Here is a 17,463-nt window from a genome sequence, read left to right on the forward strand (position 1 = left end):
CAAATAAACTCTTCATGGCCTTTGGCCTGCATACTGTGAATATTCTTTGAGGGGAGGACAGTGATGAGGCTTTGGCATCACCCTACACCCAACATTCCACATGTAAAGGCAGGCGGTGCCCATGACTCTGTTACTTGGCCAGGCACTACATGATTTGTTTGAAAAGGCAGCCTATTATAAGCTACTCCAGACCAATTATCTCACTGGTTCCGCTAAATACGGCGAAAAAACCCGCCCCAGCACCACATCAGCCAAAATAGAAAAATACATTGAGCCCTGGGGCCTGAGGTCATTCTTGATGACAGTGGAATACCTTCCCAGGCCTCTGACAAGACGGTGATTCTGCAGGCTCAGTCTTGAATCATTGTCAAGTTGCACCAGAAGTTGTTGAATGTAATGAATAGGGTCACAAATGCCAAAAGGATATCAGTAAAGGAAGTCTCAGTCAAACTGAACCAGATGAAAGTTGGCCGAATCGCAAGCACGTACAAAGTCCTATCTTAACTGGCTGAAGATGTGAGAACAAAATCCACCTCATAGGATTCCCTGAAGGAATAGAAGGCACATGTCCTACCGTTTCCTGTAGGAGTGGCCCCAGTCCTTTGTTTCCACAATGGACACGTCTCCATGCTTTGTTGTTGAGAGCACAGGACAACTTGACACAGAAACTCCACCTTTGCCCCATTAGTAAATTCTCTGAATTTTATAGATAGAGATGCTATGCTAAAAATGGCTCAGGTCAAAGGTTCAATCATGCATGAATCCATTTGCATCCTCATCTTCTTGGATAACACCAAACGTACAATTAAGAAAGATCTTATGTGTTGTAAAGCAAATGTGCCAGCCATGAAGCTTGACTACATGGTTTTCAATCCTGCAAAACTTAAAGTTGTGGTAGGGTAAAGATCCTTCTATAAATCTAGCAAGTTGCCTGACATTGGATGGCAGAGCAAAATTATCTAAACTATGGCCAAAGACTACAGGGAGACCACAGACCTGATGGGCTTAAGCCCAATAATCATCTGAAAAAGAAGAGCTGCCAGTGTCAACGTTCAAGTCTTCCAAAGCAGGGAAGAAGCCCCTGGCCCAACAGCAAAGCATCTCCTCAAGGTCTTATGGCTCTGCTGAGGAGTCAACTGGTTAAGGAGAGCCTCAAAATCAGCCACTCCTAGTGTCCTCCCCCCAGTTGAGATCCACAGTAGTTAGGGAGTGGCGTGATGACCGCCACTTGACAAAAAGCCATACAGACACCACCTCTTGCTGTTCCCAAATCTAAAAGACTGGAGAGGATGAGAACAAAAATGCAGTACTCAAGGAAGCCATCTGCTTACATGCTGGAGACACACATGCTCAGATCCACAGAGGCTTTGGGGGGCAGTTGGCCCTAGTCTACTGATGCCTTGATACTTATTTGCAGGTAGATAATATGAAGTCTAGAATTTCGGGGACACCTGTATTATGGTAATTCACTTTAGATTTCATGCAACACCACACATGACACTGCATTTTTTTTTTAATGCATTAGGGGTAGGCAGAACTTGTCGAATTTCACTCCACAGAATTCCCTGGAGTTACATGAAAACTCAGCGAGATTCCATGGAGTTCTGCAAACAGGCAGAAATTAGCATAACGTGCTGATTTTTACTACAGCAAGCTTGTATCACTCAGAAAAGTCAGTACGAACAGCCACAAGCGGCGTGCCAGAGGGCACTGCTGCTCGAGTAGATTTTCTACTTAAGCGCCAGCTTTCTAACCGTGAACAGCTGTGGTAGTTTGCTGTGACAAAATCTTATTTGGTGCCCTCTTAGCACCTGAAATTCAGGCTGGGGGACACCAGTTCTTGCTCACCAACTTACAGAATTTGGCCAGAACTCTGCATAACAAGTGTAACACAGACTGGCCAAAATTCTGCTAACTCAGCTGGGGGAGCTGAATTTATCTTCCACTCCTACAACACATCTACATTTGCATGCTAAGCTACAACACGGTAAGTTACATGTTACATTTATATTGCACTGTGAATGGGTACAATGCTTTTAAGGATTAGGGTTGGTAGTGTTAAGGGGCAGTAAGGGGTTTTAGGGCTCAGGGAAGGATAGTGCTAAAGGGTAGAGAAGAGGTTTTAGGGCACAGGATGGGTAGTGTTTAGGGGTAGTGAGGAGTTTGAAGGGCTGTGAGATATTATAAGTGTGATAAGGAGTTTTAAAGGTTTCAGGCATTTTAGTGCTAAGGGATATCAAGGGGTTTTAGGGATGGTAGTGGTAGAGGTTAGTAAGGGATCTTAGTGAAGGGTAGCGTTATTAAGTAGTAGCCTGATACTGTTTTGCAGGCCTAGAATTGCTGAGCCACCTACCTTATGATTTCAACCTCTAACAATTTATGACAGGCTGTGAGTGTGGGATTGTACTGTTCAGAGTACTGACATTGTTGTTGCTGCCGCATATAGAGTATCCAGTCCTGACAGAGACATTTTTACAAGTAATGGGCATGGAGAATGTTTGGGCTAGTTCATTAGTTAGTTCTCTTCTTGTCCTGGCATATGCATGATCACAACACCCATTGAGCACATTTCAGATGATGAACAGATCACCCAAACACTGATCACACAATCTTTGACTTCTCACTTGGAATGAAAATGATCTTCTAGACAAAATTATGTGGAGAGCAGTATAGATAACAGCCAAAAACACTCCCTGGGCATTCTCATCCTGCAGGAGATGTACATAATGAGCATTAACTGTGGATTCTTTGCATACATAACTACTTGACAGTTAGACACACATATGTCTCCAGACCTCCCTATCTCTTCCAGAGTTATGAAAGTCCCTGAACACCTGGGTATTTGGCTGCTTAACTAGACCCTACCAGTGCCTGGATACCTTAACAGGTGACAAGAAGTGCTCTACAAATCTACTGATTGATTGATTTATTAATGCACACTGGATTCAGGAGAGGCTCTCTCTAGTGTTCAAACACCATCCCGCTTTCCAAATCAAACACACACACAATGTGATTTGTTCCAATCTCTGACCACCATTATGGGACACTGCTAAGTATATTGAACATAGATGACCCCCTACCCCAGCCTTTGCCACTGGCCTTTACGGGAAAATTTGGGACTGTCCTGGCCATGGTTGCAGGCAAAGATTTCAACTGTGTCATAGACCAATCACTTGATAGTTCACATTTGCATGCACTCCTAATGGACCTACGTTTTGCTTACTTTACAAGATTCCTATGCCTGGGCAACCCTTCGCATCATTCATATCCATTAACTATTTACATAAACAAACCCTTTTCTAGGATAGACTTCATTCTGATGCCACTTCCTGACCTTTGTTTTAACATAGTCCCCCAGGAGACTGGGTATGAAACTAAGTGCTGAAGGAACAGGTTTGGAAACAATATCTAGAAATATTGGATGGTTGGTACTGTGTGAATCCAACCTACTCAACTGAATGGATCATCATCAGAAGAGAATATATAAATGTGAATTGACATTCTGTACAGATAAACATTTCATCTGAGTAGGCTGGGTTCATACAATCCCAACCTTCCTGTATTTATTTATTCATATTGTTTCCTAGACTATTCTTTCTGGAGTTCTTACAACTCAGTAACCTTAAGAGTGTCATGAACATGCACATTCTACCTGAAGGCCTATGTGACTAATCCCAATGTGTTGACTTTGAAGGACACAGAGCACAGACGGTAGGGAGACTTAGTGCATAATGGCTGACAGATACTGAAACAATTAGCACGCTAATGAGAGCGGTAAGTAACTATGTTCAATTAACATATGAATGGCTTCCTGCCTGCAGTCACTCTGGAACACTTTTAAGACAACCATCTGTGGTGACCGAATTATCAGCTTTGAGGGTCAAGAAATGGTGACACAGCTGGAGGTGCTGCATCTCATTGTTCAAAGGCAATATCATACACTACACACAGCATAACTGCTTAGGTAGATCACCAAAAACTCCTGTGGCGGACCCTTCTAAATGAAACAGAGGAGTCCTGGCTGATGACCCAGACTCACATTCACCACTGCAGAAATTAAACTAGTATTTATATATTGGCTCACTAGCCAGAACAACTCTAATTGCATCACTGGACAGACACCACGGGCCTGATTACAACCTTGGCGGATGGGATACTCTATCACAAACGTGACGGATATCCCGGACACCATTTTACAAGTTCAATAGGATATAGTGGAACTTGTAATACAGCGGATGGGATATCTGCCACGTTTGTGATGGAGTACCCCATCCGCCAAAGTCATAATCAGGCCCTAAGTGCCTGTCCAAGCCCCATCACTCATCATCAGAGGCTCCCCCAGATCTTTATTCCTAAATCCTCTATGCGGTGGGTAACCTTCCATGTATGGAAGAGTTGCACGACGTGGTTTATGACCTGTCGATGCAACACCTATCTTGTGGTGCAAAATACAGTCCACTCATTTACCACTGTACAATCAGGGTTCAGACTCCACAAGCAACAGTTCTATAAATACTTACAGCTTTGCCACACTCCCTTCCCATTTGCAAAATCGATTGACAATTCCCAAACGCAGTGCACTTGAGGTTAAACTGCTGATGGGCAGGCATGGGATATTACAGATATATCATTCACTTGTAAGCAATACCCCTGATTCTTTTTCTGCACTCATGGCCAATAGAATTATGTTGCACTGGAGACCCACCCTAGTTATGGGTCATGCTTTCTTGCAAGACAAGTTAAACAATATAGAACAATAAATTAAGGTTTTTGTCTTGCCCATCCTAATGTTTGTGTGCCTGGTTTTTGTGGTGTCCTTTGTCTTCAACAAATTGAAATAATGTAACAGTTAACTTACTGTGCTTAATTCTCATTCCCTCTTACGGACCGGATAGGGGTGGTGTAAATGTGATTATAAAAATGGATATACACTGTAATAAACAACAGTAGTTGATCTTTCAGGTCGTGAACATGGTTTCTCTTAAATACAGCTCAGAGATCTATATAATTATAATCAGAAGAGTGAAACAACTTTTGCCATTCAGTGATCCGGCATTTCAAACAGAACCAGTGCTCTCGAAACGCTTCATACAGAAAAACAGAAGAGACAGAGTTTCATAACTATAAATATATTCTTGACAAACAGGAGAACAAATCGTCTGTGTAAAGGGTGAATAGTGGCACAGTGTTCCATTTCCTCGTGTAAGGAGTAAACAAGAATATTACCACACCTGTGAAGACAACTGTTTTGACTCATCAATGGACGATTAACAAACAGATCATGGTTCAATGCAAACAAATCAATGTTTCAAGCTTCAATTAAAAAAATCAGTGGGTTTTCATCAGGATTGTAAAAAACAATTCAGCGAATCAAACTCGGTCCCAGGAACATTCCAGCAACTTCCCTAACAGATTCTGGACAATTCTGTCACCCCTAAACCTCCATTTCAATAGACAAACCGTTGTGCATGCTTTTGTATACCAGAAAATAAAGAGACAACATGAAAGATTACATCTATAGTGTATAGTGAAAATATGTATATGTGTTTAACAAATAGTGAGTACATACCATCCAGAATAACGTCCCTGTGGCCAAAGTTGAATATTGGTCTATTGTTGACAGAACACTGAATATGAGGCATATCAGCACAATTAAGAAACTGTAAAAAAATGTAAAGAAAATATTACTTAGTACTACTAGAATAAGAACAATATTTTACATAAACATGTTTTACTAGCATTATTTAGCAATACAGTCACAGATGGGTTATGTTAAATTACAAGCCAGGAAAGGGGGGAAACATTCATATTGGGAAGAGAAGAGAACGAAACCCCAAGGGCAGGGATGCCGCTTTGTAAAGGAATGGAGGAACAGCAACAGAGAAGCAACGACTGCAAAAAAACAATGTAAGACACGCAGGAGTCCGGACGCGGGTATCGAAATTACAGAGAAGGGCTGAGAGGGGCTGGTTCTTAACCGTGGTGGAAGATGCTGAGAGACCCAGTTTGCTGCCATCATTCGCAGCCCTTTTCAGGTCATCCAGATTAAAAACACTACCTTCTCTGAGGAGAACCAGCATCGAAGCAGTTGCATCTGCTATTGTCTTCAATCAAGATTTTTATTTGTGATATTACTTCACTACTACTCTTCAGTCTTCGTTGTCAACAGGAGCTGCGACAGCTGCTGAAAGGTGTCAGAAGCCCTTTCAGACCCCAGCGGGCAAGCAGGGGTTACTGAGTCCAGCCACGGAGGCTGTGGTCTCCAGCTTGGACACTGCTCCAAGTCTTCCACTCTCGCGCTCCTGCTTCTCTCCTCTGCCTGGTACTCCTCCTTTTCAGCTCCTTCTGCCTTTTCTTCTTAAGTCTCTCTGCTTGCTTTTCTTCTTATTTTTGCACTATCACTCTTGCTCAGCTTTTGGCCTCTTTGATCATCTTCAACTCACTCTCTGCATTCTTATGCAGCACTTTTGTTTTTTCTCTTACTCTTGCTCAGCTCTTTTGCTTTTTTTCCACTTTGCCTGTTTTTCCAATCACCCCTGCACACTTTCTGAGCTGTTCTGTCTCTTTTCTCTCTGCTTTTTGCCCTTCACTTTTGCCTCTTTTTGCTTCATTCTCAGCTTTTTTACCCTTTTGTGTGCTCTTTATCCCCTCTGGGGCCTTTACACCTTTTTCTTCATGTCATGTTCTCACCTGCTTTCAGGGGTGGGTGGAACTCGTGAATTTTCACTTATTTGAATTCCACGAAGGTACATAAAAACTCTGCGAGATTCCACGGAGTTCTGCCAATGGACAGAAAATATGCACGTGCACTGCAATTTAGTGCCGGTAGTATGAGCAGCTCAGAAAATCAGTGCAAACGGCGCCATGCAATACACAAGACTGCGCTGTCATTCAAGTTGATTTTGCTGCTGCTCAAGAATAAAATCAGCTTGAGCGGCAGCAAATCTCCTGGGGAAGCAGCCCCCTGACCATGACCACTCACATTAGAAAATCACACTAGGGGATGCCAAATCTTGCTTCCCAGCTCACATTTCTGGAGCCTTGCTGGAAAAACAATTCCACCACACAGCGAATCATGGAATTTGGAGAGTCACCAAATTCCTCCAATTTTTTAGGTGGAATGAAACATTCCACATCACTACTCCTTTCACCTTGCTCACTCCAGCCCTGGCCATCACCCTTTAAATTCCCCCCTCCCCAGTGTCACCTGAACGCCTCATCTCCACTCCTACTTAATGGCGACTGCTGTGCAGATCTGTAGCAGGAGCACCACTGGCATGCCTAAGATGTGCCAAAGACAAACTGATCTGCACCAATCTGCTCCTCCCTCAGAGCCAGGCCCACTACCTACCCACAGCACCCTCAGACACTACTCTGCTGCAGTAATAGCAGCCCAGCATTCCTCTCTGTGCTGCAGACTGGCCTCCCCTGACAACACTGAACGTCTATTATTCTACGTCTTCACTGGCCCACATCTTCCTCTAGCCCTCACCTCCCACTCAGCTCCTGACACACCCCACATCACTCACTCACACACCTCTCAGTCCACCCAGGCCTGGCTCCTCCTCCCACATCTGCTCTCCAGACACACTATTAAAGTCTGGGTCCTCCTGCATTACCTCTCACCAGACCCACTCTTTCTGACTAAAACCTAACTCAACGAGAACATCAGTCCCCAACACTGCCACCCAAAATCCCCCCACAGATACAAGCTTGTAAGAGGGACCAGAACCTGCCAACCTGGAGGACTAGCCATCACCTTCAAAGAAAACCTCCATTGCGCTGTTACATCTGCAGACACCAGCGACTGTCTAGAACACCTAACCTTTAAATTGTGCATCTCCAACTACTCTACCTTCAGAGCACCCTAATCTACCAACCTTCTATCCCATGATCCAACTTCAGTAACTCCATACTGGACTTCATTGTCCCCCAGTGCTTGACTCCAGCTCATTCATTTTACTCAGTAACCTCCAGTACCACCTGGAGGACCTACCCTAACATCAATAATATCCTGGATGATCTGACCACACTTGGACTCACCCAGCGAGTAAAGGACCCCACTCACATATCAGAACTTCTCTTTGACCCCATCTTCAACAAATTCAGTGAGAACATGGTGGAAAAGGCACACCCTAAACACCACACAAGCAAACTGAAACAGGATCCCAGAAGAAACATGGACCACAGAGTTTCAAGCATGCCAACCATGACACCACAATGATCAGCAACTTCAACACCTGGGTCACCACTTGCACCAACTCCCTAGTCCCACTCAATACCACCACTGCCACCAAGAACATACCACAAGAGATATGGCACATGGAAGAACTTAGAGTCACCAAATGCCACTTCAAGCAAATCCAAAATAGATGGAGACAGACCCTTGACAAAACTGACAAAGGCACCTACAAGTCAGTCCTCAGGTTCTACCAGCTGCAAATCAGATCCACAAAGCAATCAACATCAAGTGAACACATAGAAAATAACACAAAAAATGCTGAAGAAATCATCACCATCAGAAATGATTTCATCTCATCTGCTACTGCTCCACAACCGCCACCCCATCTTAAGACCTCTGTACCCAGCTCTCCCACTATTTCAGTCACATAATCAGCAACATCTACAACAATTGTGACTTTCAGCCAGACCTATCCACCATCTCAGTCCTCCGGACAAATCTCCAGACACTGGTATGACCTCCTGGCACATCACCACGGCAGTAACCATAGCGACTATGGAATCCATTCACTCCGGAGCTCTGTTTCATTCCAGCCCATACTTCATGTTCACCACAGCTTTGACCCAGATACTCGATAACTCTATAAGCACAGCCAACTTCCCAAATGCATGGAAACATGCCACCATACTGTCCCTTCTGATGAAACCCTCAGCAGACCTAAAGATGCTGAATAAATACAGACTGAGCTCTGTGCTGTCCTACCCTGCCAATGTTTTGGAGAACATCCTGAGCAAATGACAGCCAACCACCTGAACAACAACCACTGCCTCAAACCCACCCAATCTGGATTGAGGCCCAACCACAGCACTAAGCTCACCCTCACTGCAGCCACTGACGACATCCGATTGGTAATGGACAGAGGAGATTTCCCAGTTCTCATCCTACTCAACTTACCAGCTTCCTTTGACACCGCCTCCTGCCTCATTCTCTTTCAATGCCGTCATGAAGCCGGTACACCAGGATCCACCCAGTCAAGTTACCCTATCCCCTACACCTAGGACACTGCCATCATCATCTAGGGAGTACTCCAGGATAATCTTTCAGCCCATGCTATTCAAAGCCTACATGGCACCTTTCACCAACATCATTCGATCCCTGGACTGTTCACATGGGAAGCAGGGTCAAGACTGATTTGCATATGGCTGGGTTCAAACTGGAGTGGCATGGGTAGCAAAAAACGATGGATTTAGGCCCAAATCTTTTTACTGTGGTTGAATGTTTGAGGTTGTTCAGCATTCTGTTCATCAATTGTTCTTTTTGCATGTCGCCCTAAGTGGGTTAGTCATGCCCCGACATTGATCCCTTGCTCCCCATGCCACAGGAATCAAGCTAGCCTGGCTGATGAGGGGTGATATCCTGAAACTAGTCACAGTATGCTTGTTTCTGGTCCAAGGAGGACCTGGCCTAGCAGTTCGGGCTGGACTGTTCCCAGGGGGAGCAGGGTCAAGACTGATTTGCCTATGGCTGGGCCCAAACTGGAATGGCATGGGTAGCAAAAAAACAATGGATATAGGCTCAGATCTCTGTACTGGGGGTGAATGTTTGATATCGTTCAGCATTCCATCCATCAATTGCTCTTGTTATATGAATCACTATCCTTAGCATTGTTTCCAGGCTGTGGAGTAATTATTAGTTTACCTCTCTCAAAAACGCTTGGTGGAGCATGTCCTTGGACGATATTATTGTAGACTAAAGTCAAATGAAGGGATTAAAATATCTACTGATTTTGAAAAATTCAGTAAACTGATGAACCTCCCCCTGATTCTTTGGCTGAGGGAAGAATGCATACAACTTTTCTAACTTCCTCACTGCTTATGGGTGAGACAAGACTATGGTGATGTTCTTTAGTTAAGATACTAAAATCATCTTATTCTAAACAAAAGTCTATTTTTTGGATACAGATTAATGTAGTTTTTCATGCTATAAATTTGATGAAGTTTCAGGAATATTTGAGCAATTCCATAAGGCTCTTGTTCTAATTACCATTTGTCTAGACCATAGATCATTTATTTGGTTAGAAATTTGTTGGTACTTTAGTCTTCCAGGCCAGAAATCTTCTGATGTTGTTATATTCTTTGAAGGTATTTTGATACATGGCCTGATAGTTCACAATGTTTTTTTGCATTTAAAATATTAGGAACAGAAAGGCACGCTAGTTCTAGCACTCTTTTATGTATAGGAGTAGGAACGGCAAATACATGATTATAAACTATGGGCAATTGAAATATTCCTTCTGCTGTTATTCAGTTCTAGTTAATTTCCTCCTAAAGGCAGAGTCTGACTTGGTAATACCTCTTAGGTACACTTTAAAGGTTTCCGGGACACATGTCATTCATAGAGCACATACAGATTTTTAAAAAACCTATAGTAGTTCTAGAATGTTCCTATTGCTCTAGATTTGCAAACCAGGACATATCTGCCTTTCAAAAAATGTTTGATTGTGTAATCAAACTATGTTTTCAACAGGCTCCAAAGCATGGTAGAAAAATACAGTGAAATTATATATGATTTCAGCACATTTCCAAAAACAAAAATGAGTCAATTCTCACTTGATTCGTATCATTTTACTAAAATAAGTATACCAGGTGATTCTCAGATGCATATTTTTCATTCTATCTTCGAACTTAGAGTTGTGTATTAAAAATCCAAGGCCAAGTGCATATGTGAATTTGTCCCTAAAGCCCTTTTCTTACCTGATGTTTTTCCATCTATTTCATTTAGTGTAATATTTAAATCTCCACCTATATCCATACGAGATGGACATTTCTCAGCTCCATAAATAACTCTTCCAATGGAAAGGGTCATATGTTATGTGACCTTAATAATTTGCAACTGTCATTATAAACCCCACTTTCCTTAAAGAAGTTAAAAACCACATGCCCCATGTATCTCTTTGTACTGGTTCAAAGTGCTATCCACAGAATTGTGTATACCTGTTACTAGTTTTTGTACCACTGACATTGCTTTCAAATATCTTGTTTCAAAATACCCAGAGGTTTTAGGCCCTCATTACCAGTGTGGCTGTCTTACGACTGCCACACTCGTAGTGGCGGTCCGACATAACATAACAACCCTGGCAGTCCGACCACCAGCTCCGCCAGGATCTTGAATCCCAGTGGTCTGGCGGTGGCAGAGATACTAATCTGCCAGGGCAGCACTACAAGCAGCACTGCCCTACAGATTACGACCTCATTCTCTGCCAGCCTTTTCATGGTGGTAACACCACCATGAAAAGGCTGGCAGAGAACAGGTGCAGGGGGCCACAGGGGGCCCCTGCACTGCCAAAGCACTTGGCATGGGCAGTGCAGGGGCCCCCCTGTCCAGCACCGTCCCAATGTTCACTGTCTGATTATGAGCTGGAGTCAATGCTGTAGCCTGTATCTTGCTAGGTTTCCACCAGCTGACCTAACGGGAAAGTCTTCATGACTCCAGTGGGGAGGTCACAGCGTGGGCGATGGCCACCTTGCCTGGAGTTAGGCGGACAGAGTTTTCCATCCGCCAAGCTCTTAATGAGGCCCTAAGTCAAGCTCTCAGGATTTTATTCAGTTAAACACGTTTAAGAATATACGATTTTAGAGCTTAAAAAAAAGGTGTAAAATTTAACAGTTTTAGGCTAAGAATTTGAAAAAATGAACAAAAAGAAATTCTGCATTCTTGTGGGAAAATCAAAGTCTTTCCACATGATGTTCTGAAGGGTATAATGAAGGATTGTGGGAACGTGACCAATCATTAAATCAAAATGGGTCTGTTGTCTTTACTGAGATTAAGGAAACATTTAGGCTAGAATTTTGAGGGAACTTTTTTAATTTCTGCAGATCAGAAGTGGTTTTCATAGTTGTGATAAAGATAACTCCGAATTGTTTGATGCAGTATTCAGGGGTCCATCCGGCTGGGGCAATATTGGAAATTTATTTAAAACTAATAGCCAGCAGACCCATTGGTAACACAAACGCATGGGAGAAATAAAGGGAAGACGCTCACTCCAGAGCAATGGGCCGATTTAAATACATGATGCATCATTTACATATTAGTTCAAGTCTCAGCTTAATTACATATTTCTGTCCAAATAGACTACATTATACTCAAAAGATACCACGTAATAAAAGTGTAAACATAAGTAATGTATGTTCTACATGTATTCAAGCTATAGGTTCTTAGAAACAGGATATGGTACTTTGCATAGGTCCATCCCTTCTAGGCTCGGGTACACACTTTATTGGAACAGGTATTTCAAACATTCATAAACTTTGATTTATGCGTGGCCTTGGTAATGTGGTGCACAGCCTGCAGAAACAATCTATTTAATAAAATCGTGATTTATTTTTTATTCCTTCTAGCTAGGATCATCATAAGGCATACGTGGAGGAGAGCTTATCCAATTACTAATGAACAATGGCTCTCCAAAGTAAAGAAAATGTTTCATCTTCGAAGAGGTACTACACGTAGATTTCAAAAACAAGTGGGAACAATTTGAACTTTAGGTAAGAAATCAGAAATGCATATGATGTATATTAACATGACATTTATATCAGGAAAGCAATTTAGAATCCTTAAAAAGTATTGTATCCATAATTTGTTTTTCCCTACTTTGAATATCACTTAATGTTTAATAATTGTAATATTTATCTAATTGTGAACTCACGCCTGTAAAAATAAGAGGAAGTGTTTTTGAGAACTGGCCTTAACTTTGCCTCCTAATATATTCAAAAGTTCAACAAGGAATGAAAAACATGAACTTTTTTCTACAGAGTTGGCAGCTCTTTCACTCTCTTACTGGGAAAAGTAGCAGATGGTCATCATTTAAATGCCAAGATCATTCAGGCATTTTGGTCCAAAGTCGTTAATGGCAAAACAAAGCACCCCCAACAAAAGGTATAATATGCAAGTCTACTTTCTTAGAATTTAATGTAAATTAACTAATGGTTGAACTGATGGACACACACATTCATGGGGAACTCGTGAAGCTGCAGCTTTATGGCACCACTTAGTGGTGGTACCGCTTTACTGTAAAAGGCATGCTATATTGATTTTGTTGGTGTATTTATAGTGCCAGCAGGCCGAATACTGTACTGCTTCGGGTGTTAAATTACCATTTTGAGTTGTAAACAGTGTGTAGGTAGGAATGAACAGAAATGCGGTTGTAATTTTGATTCACTAATACTTCTAACAGGCTTCATATTCTTATATTTGTTACATTTCTCTATTTTTGTATCCGGCTAATGCGAGCATACATTTATTACAGCTGATGAAATTTAAGGTAGTTAAAAACCGAGAATTGTTTGTATTCTACCTTAGTGGGGTCCCAAATTATTAACAGCATGGATACACTCAGCCTGCAATACCATTTTCTAAGCAGCGTAATATTAATATATTTAACTTGAGTTTTTAAAAGTAAGACTAGATTTCATATATTTTAAGCATCAAACGTTGTGTATTATTTTGCTTCCATCTGCATTGTAAACATGCCATGTGCTAGCAAAATTTAATTTTAATAATGGAAGTTGGCTAAAGTGTTCCAACTGCTTCTTTTTGTAAAAAAAAAAAAAAGGTTCTGGAGAATATCCATGTCTGCTTTCATTTTTGTTAACAAATAAATTTAAAAAAAACAGCAGTAAAATTAATTCCCCGTTCATACATCTTTGTACCTTTTGCCTTCTATTGATATATGTATACACACACCGAGTGATGACATACTGCTGCCCTATTGCCGTAAATTACTCTGCCACTTTTATAAGGCCTCGGCAGAACTCAGGGAGTTTAATTTTGCAGAATTCTACAGAGTTACAATAAAACTCCACAGAAGTCAGTTAACTGGTGGAAATAAGCATGTTACGCTGTTCGTGCTATGATTTAATGACAGAGCTCATTCTGCTCCGAAAAATAAGCACAAATGGCACCACACGGCGTGCCAGAGTGCCTAGATGCTTACGTTGATTTTGCTGCCGCTCTAGTAGATTTTCTACTCAAGCGGTAGCTTTCTGACCGCAGATGGTTGCAACCTCCCGCAACCACCATTGTTGAAGAAATTTTGTCAGGTGCCATTCACATAGGAGAGTTATTGGCATTCTTAATTTGTTTTTAGCCATGTTGTACAGCATGGCTACTGTGTAACATGTCTTTTTTTTAAAGTGCTATATGATGTAGCTATGCACCGTGTTTCAGCGTTTTATTTGAATTTTCTTTTTTGTTAATGTTTTTTAAAACTTTCTGCCATTTTGCACAGCAGCTGCTTACACAACATGGCAGAAAGTGTAAACAAAAAAGCGGGCTTTGCCAGTGCTTGTTAGGGCTCACGTCAGAGTAAAAGTGTGAAGGTTATTGTTACTGTGTGCACTTGGAGAGTGTACAAGTGTGCACTTGGGGAGTGTAAAACCTAGCCTCATAAACAGAGCAAAACAATGGTGTTTCACCACCAAAACACAAAAAAGGGAAAAAAAAGCCCTTGGCAGGAAGAAGTAAGGTTTCTTTTTATTGTACCCGTATTTATACAAAAATTTAAATGGCAGACGATCTCTGACTTTGTCTCTGATAGGGAACCATGATAACTGCGGCTTCATACAGAAGAATGTGCACAGAATGAATTAAAAACGTGAAAATGACCCAATTGAAGGCAAATTCTTTGATGAAATGGAACGAGGGGTATTTTGTTGGCAGAGACAAAACATCTGAGTAACGTGATGGATGACACGTCACAAACAGGTTGAGTCATGGTGGGTAAATGCAGTTGCAGCCCAAAGTGGATGAAAGACGGCGCTTTGGCGCTATACAGGATTAAAAAAAATAAAATAAAAACACACACAAATAAAATGCTATGCTAGTGCTGGACTTATTTAAATGGTTGGCCGGTGTTTCGTGCATAGATAACCCAAGACTCCTGAAACATGAAAATAAATTCAGAGGGTGTTCATCTCGTCTGATATTTTTAAGAAAGTATCCAAGACACTAACAGAGATTGCATACCTAGGAAAAAACACGTCCTCGTCCAAAAAAAGAGAACCTTGTGTTCAAAGTAAAGTCTGAATATGTATGGAATGTTTAACACCATTCTGCCTTCCCCCAGCTAGGAGGGCACAAATGCCCCATCCCCTGTGGTCATTTATTGGGATAATTTCACACTGTGGGCAGAGCTTGAACACAGCCACAGCTTAGTATGTGTAAATCCAATTTCATATGCCGGTGGAACGATGTGGGATTTATTTTCAACACTGTGGAAGAAAAGAACAATAGAAATGAAGTGAGAGAAAAAAGAAAAAACCGAGCCTTTATTTAGTTCACTTACTAAAACTTGTTAGAAAATAAATGTATATTATCTTAGCTTGTACCTTTAACTTAATGAAAAAATAGTACCTCAGTCACAGCGTGAGCTGCAAAAGGGCACTAATTAAGTTGAATCTATCTGTGCTTGGTTCCTGCGCCATAGAAAGGAAAAGAATGATGCTTGGCATGAGCAAGCCAGTTAGCCAGCAGCAAAGAAGAGTGACAATGCATACGCCATCATCACATTTCTTACAACAAAGAGAATATTTCCAGTAATCTAAGGATACTAAAAACGCAACAGGCAGTACTCTATAAAAGTCCTTAATAAATAAATATATCAACTAATGCATGTGCCACACTAAAAGCAATTATACTAAAATACAAATTACTTCTTGAGTATGGAAAATATATGATCCACTGCATGTTAGATTAAACAGATTCATATCTAAGAAAATTCCTCATACTTTAGGAACCCTATGACCCTGTGGAATACTGTAGTTAACCTGCATATTTGCCCTTGATCTGTTTGTGTTTATTGAATAAATCTGAAGAGTTAGAGGCAGTTTATTCCTTCTAATTTAGAAGTACTCTTTGAATGTATGTAAGTATAGCTTGAACCTAACCAAAAGGCGGTGGAACGTTGTGGAGGGTCAAAAACAAGCATAAAGTCAACAAGTTGTAGGAGAGGAAGCTGAGTTGTGGATGGTTAATACATAGTGATGAAGTGTTCTTTACAAAAGTTTTGAGGCAGTCCTGATCGATACACGAATGTTGTCCCAGACCATGGATGCATAGATGGAAAAGGCTGTTTTTTTCTTTTTTTCACTTCTTAGTCCACAGTATCGAGAGAGAGAGAGAGAGAGAGAGAGAGAGAGAGAGTGTGTGTGTGTGTGTGTGTGTGTGTGTGTGAGTGTGTGAGAGAGAGATAGAGAGAGAGAGAGAGAGAGAGAGAGAGAGAGAGAGAGAGAGAGAGAGTGTGTGTGTGTGTGTGTGTGTGTGAGTGTGTGTGAGAGAGATAGAGAGAGAGAGAGAGAGAGAGAGAGAGAGAGAGAGAGAGAGAGAGAGAGAGAGAGAGAGCGCGCGCCACTGGAGTTCCATCAGGAAGGGGGTGAAGTGAGCACAGTTTTTCGGCCCCTGCATGAGACGGTATTGTATTGTAGTGATGTCTATTTGAAAGGCGTTTTGGTGTCATGCATGAGCAACCAGAGTGGTGCTCTTATCCTGTCTTGGGTTACAGTGACCACATACAGTGTGACGTAGCCTCTGCCCCTTCTTGCAAGAGGAATACATTCACTATCAGGACACCCTGCTTGGTTTGTATCTAACACTAACGAGATGGTGATTTTTACAAATTCAGATATTGCTTTTCTGGTAATACAGTTATTTTGGCACTTTCAATGGTTATCTTGATGCAAGTGTTCCTCAATGCATCAGGCGTGATCTAATTGCTGCCCTTTACTAAGTGATAAAGTAGATAAAAACACTTATGGTGTGTTAAGCAACATTGTAAGGGCTGTCATTGATAATATTGATACAAATATTATATTATTAAGTAGTTAACAACTCAATGAAAAGCAGACGTTTAGATTGGCCAGTTACTCTAACTGTTCAATGTTTGATTACTTTTCAGCGTTCATCCTGAAACACTTACAAGGCACTGCTCTTCTTTTGGAAGTTTGCTTTAAAATCTTTACATTAACTTCCCTATTCTTGTTTTAGGCCTTGCTATAGAGAGCTATAGCTGTCTGGCTTGGCCTGATGTCAGCACAAAACATACAACACATGCGAAACACAGCATACAGACAGGATCTTTGGTCCGCTCTCTTCAGCCATTGACTTATTGGTGTGAACCCCCTTCAGACAATGGCTCGATGGACCCTTCATTTTATTGCGGATCAGCCAAAGGCATTTCATGGATCTTCATATTTTTCATGCAACATTTTTCATTAGTGACTACCACTGAA

At 41.6% G+C, this 17,463-nt stretch overlaps 1 protein-coding gene across 1 annotated transcript in view; it reads right to left on the reverse strand.

Annotated features, from left to right (window-relative positions):
* The window catches only part of KCNQ1 (potassium voltage-gated channel subfamily Q member 1), a 743,603-nt gene that overhangs the window by 440,039 nt on the left and 286,101 nt on the right, over positions 1–17,463 (reverse strand). The window contains exon 2 of the mRNA XM_069223021.1: positions 5,570–5,660. Coding sequence (XP_069079122.1) covers positions 5,570–5,660 — 91 coding nt within the window. The remainder of the gene's footprint in view (positions 1–5,569; positions 5,661–17,463) is intronic.

The sequence above is a fragment of the Pleurodeles waltl genome, chromosome 3_1, assembly GCF_031143425.1.
Source record: "Pleurodeles waltl isolate 20211129_DDA chromosome 3_1, aPleWal1.hap1.20221129, whole genome shotgun sequence".
Taxonomy (NCBI): domain Eukaryota; kingdom Metazoa; phylum Chordata; class Amphibia; order Caudata; family Salamandridae; genus Pleurodeles; species Pleurodeles waltl.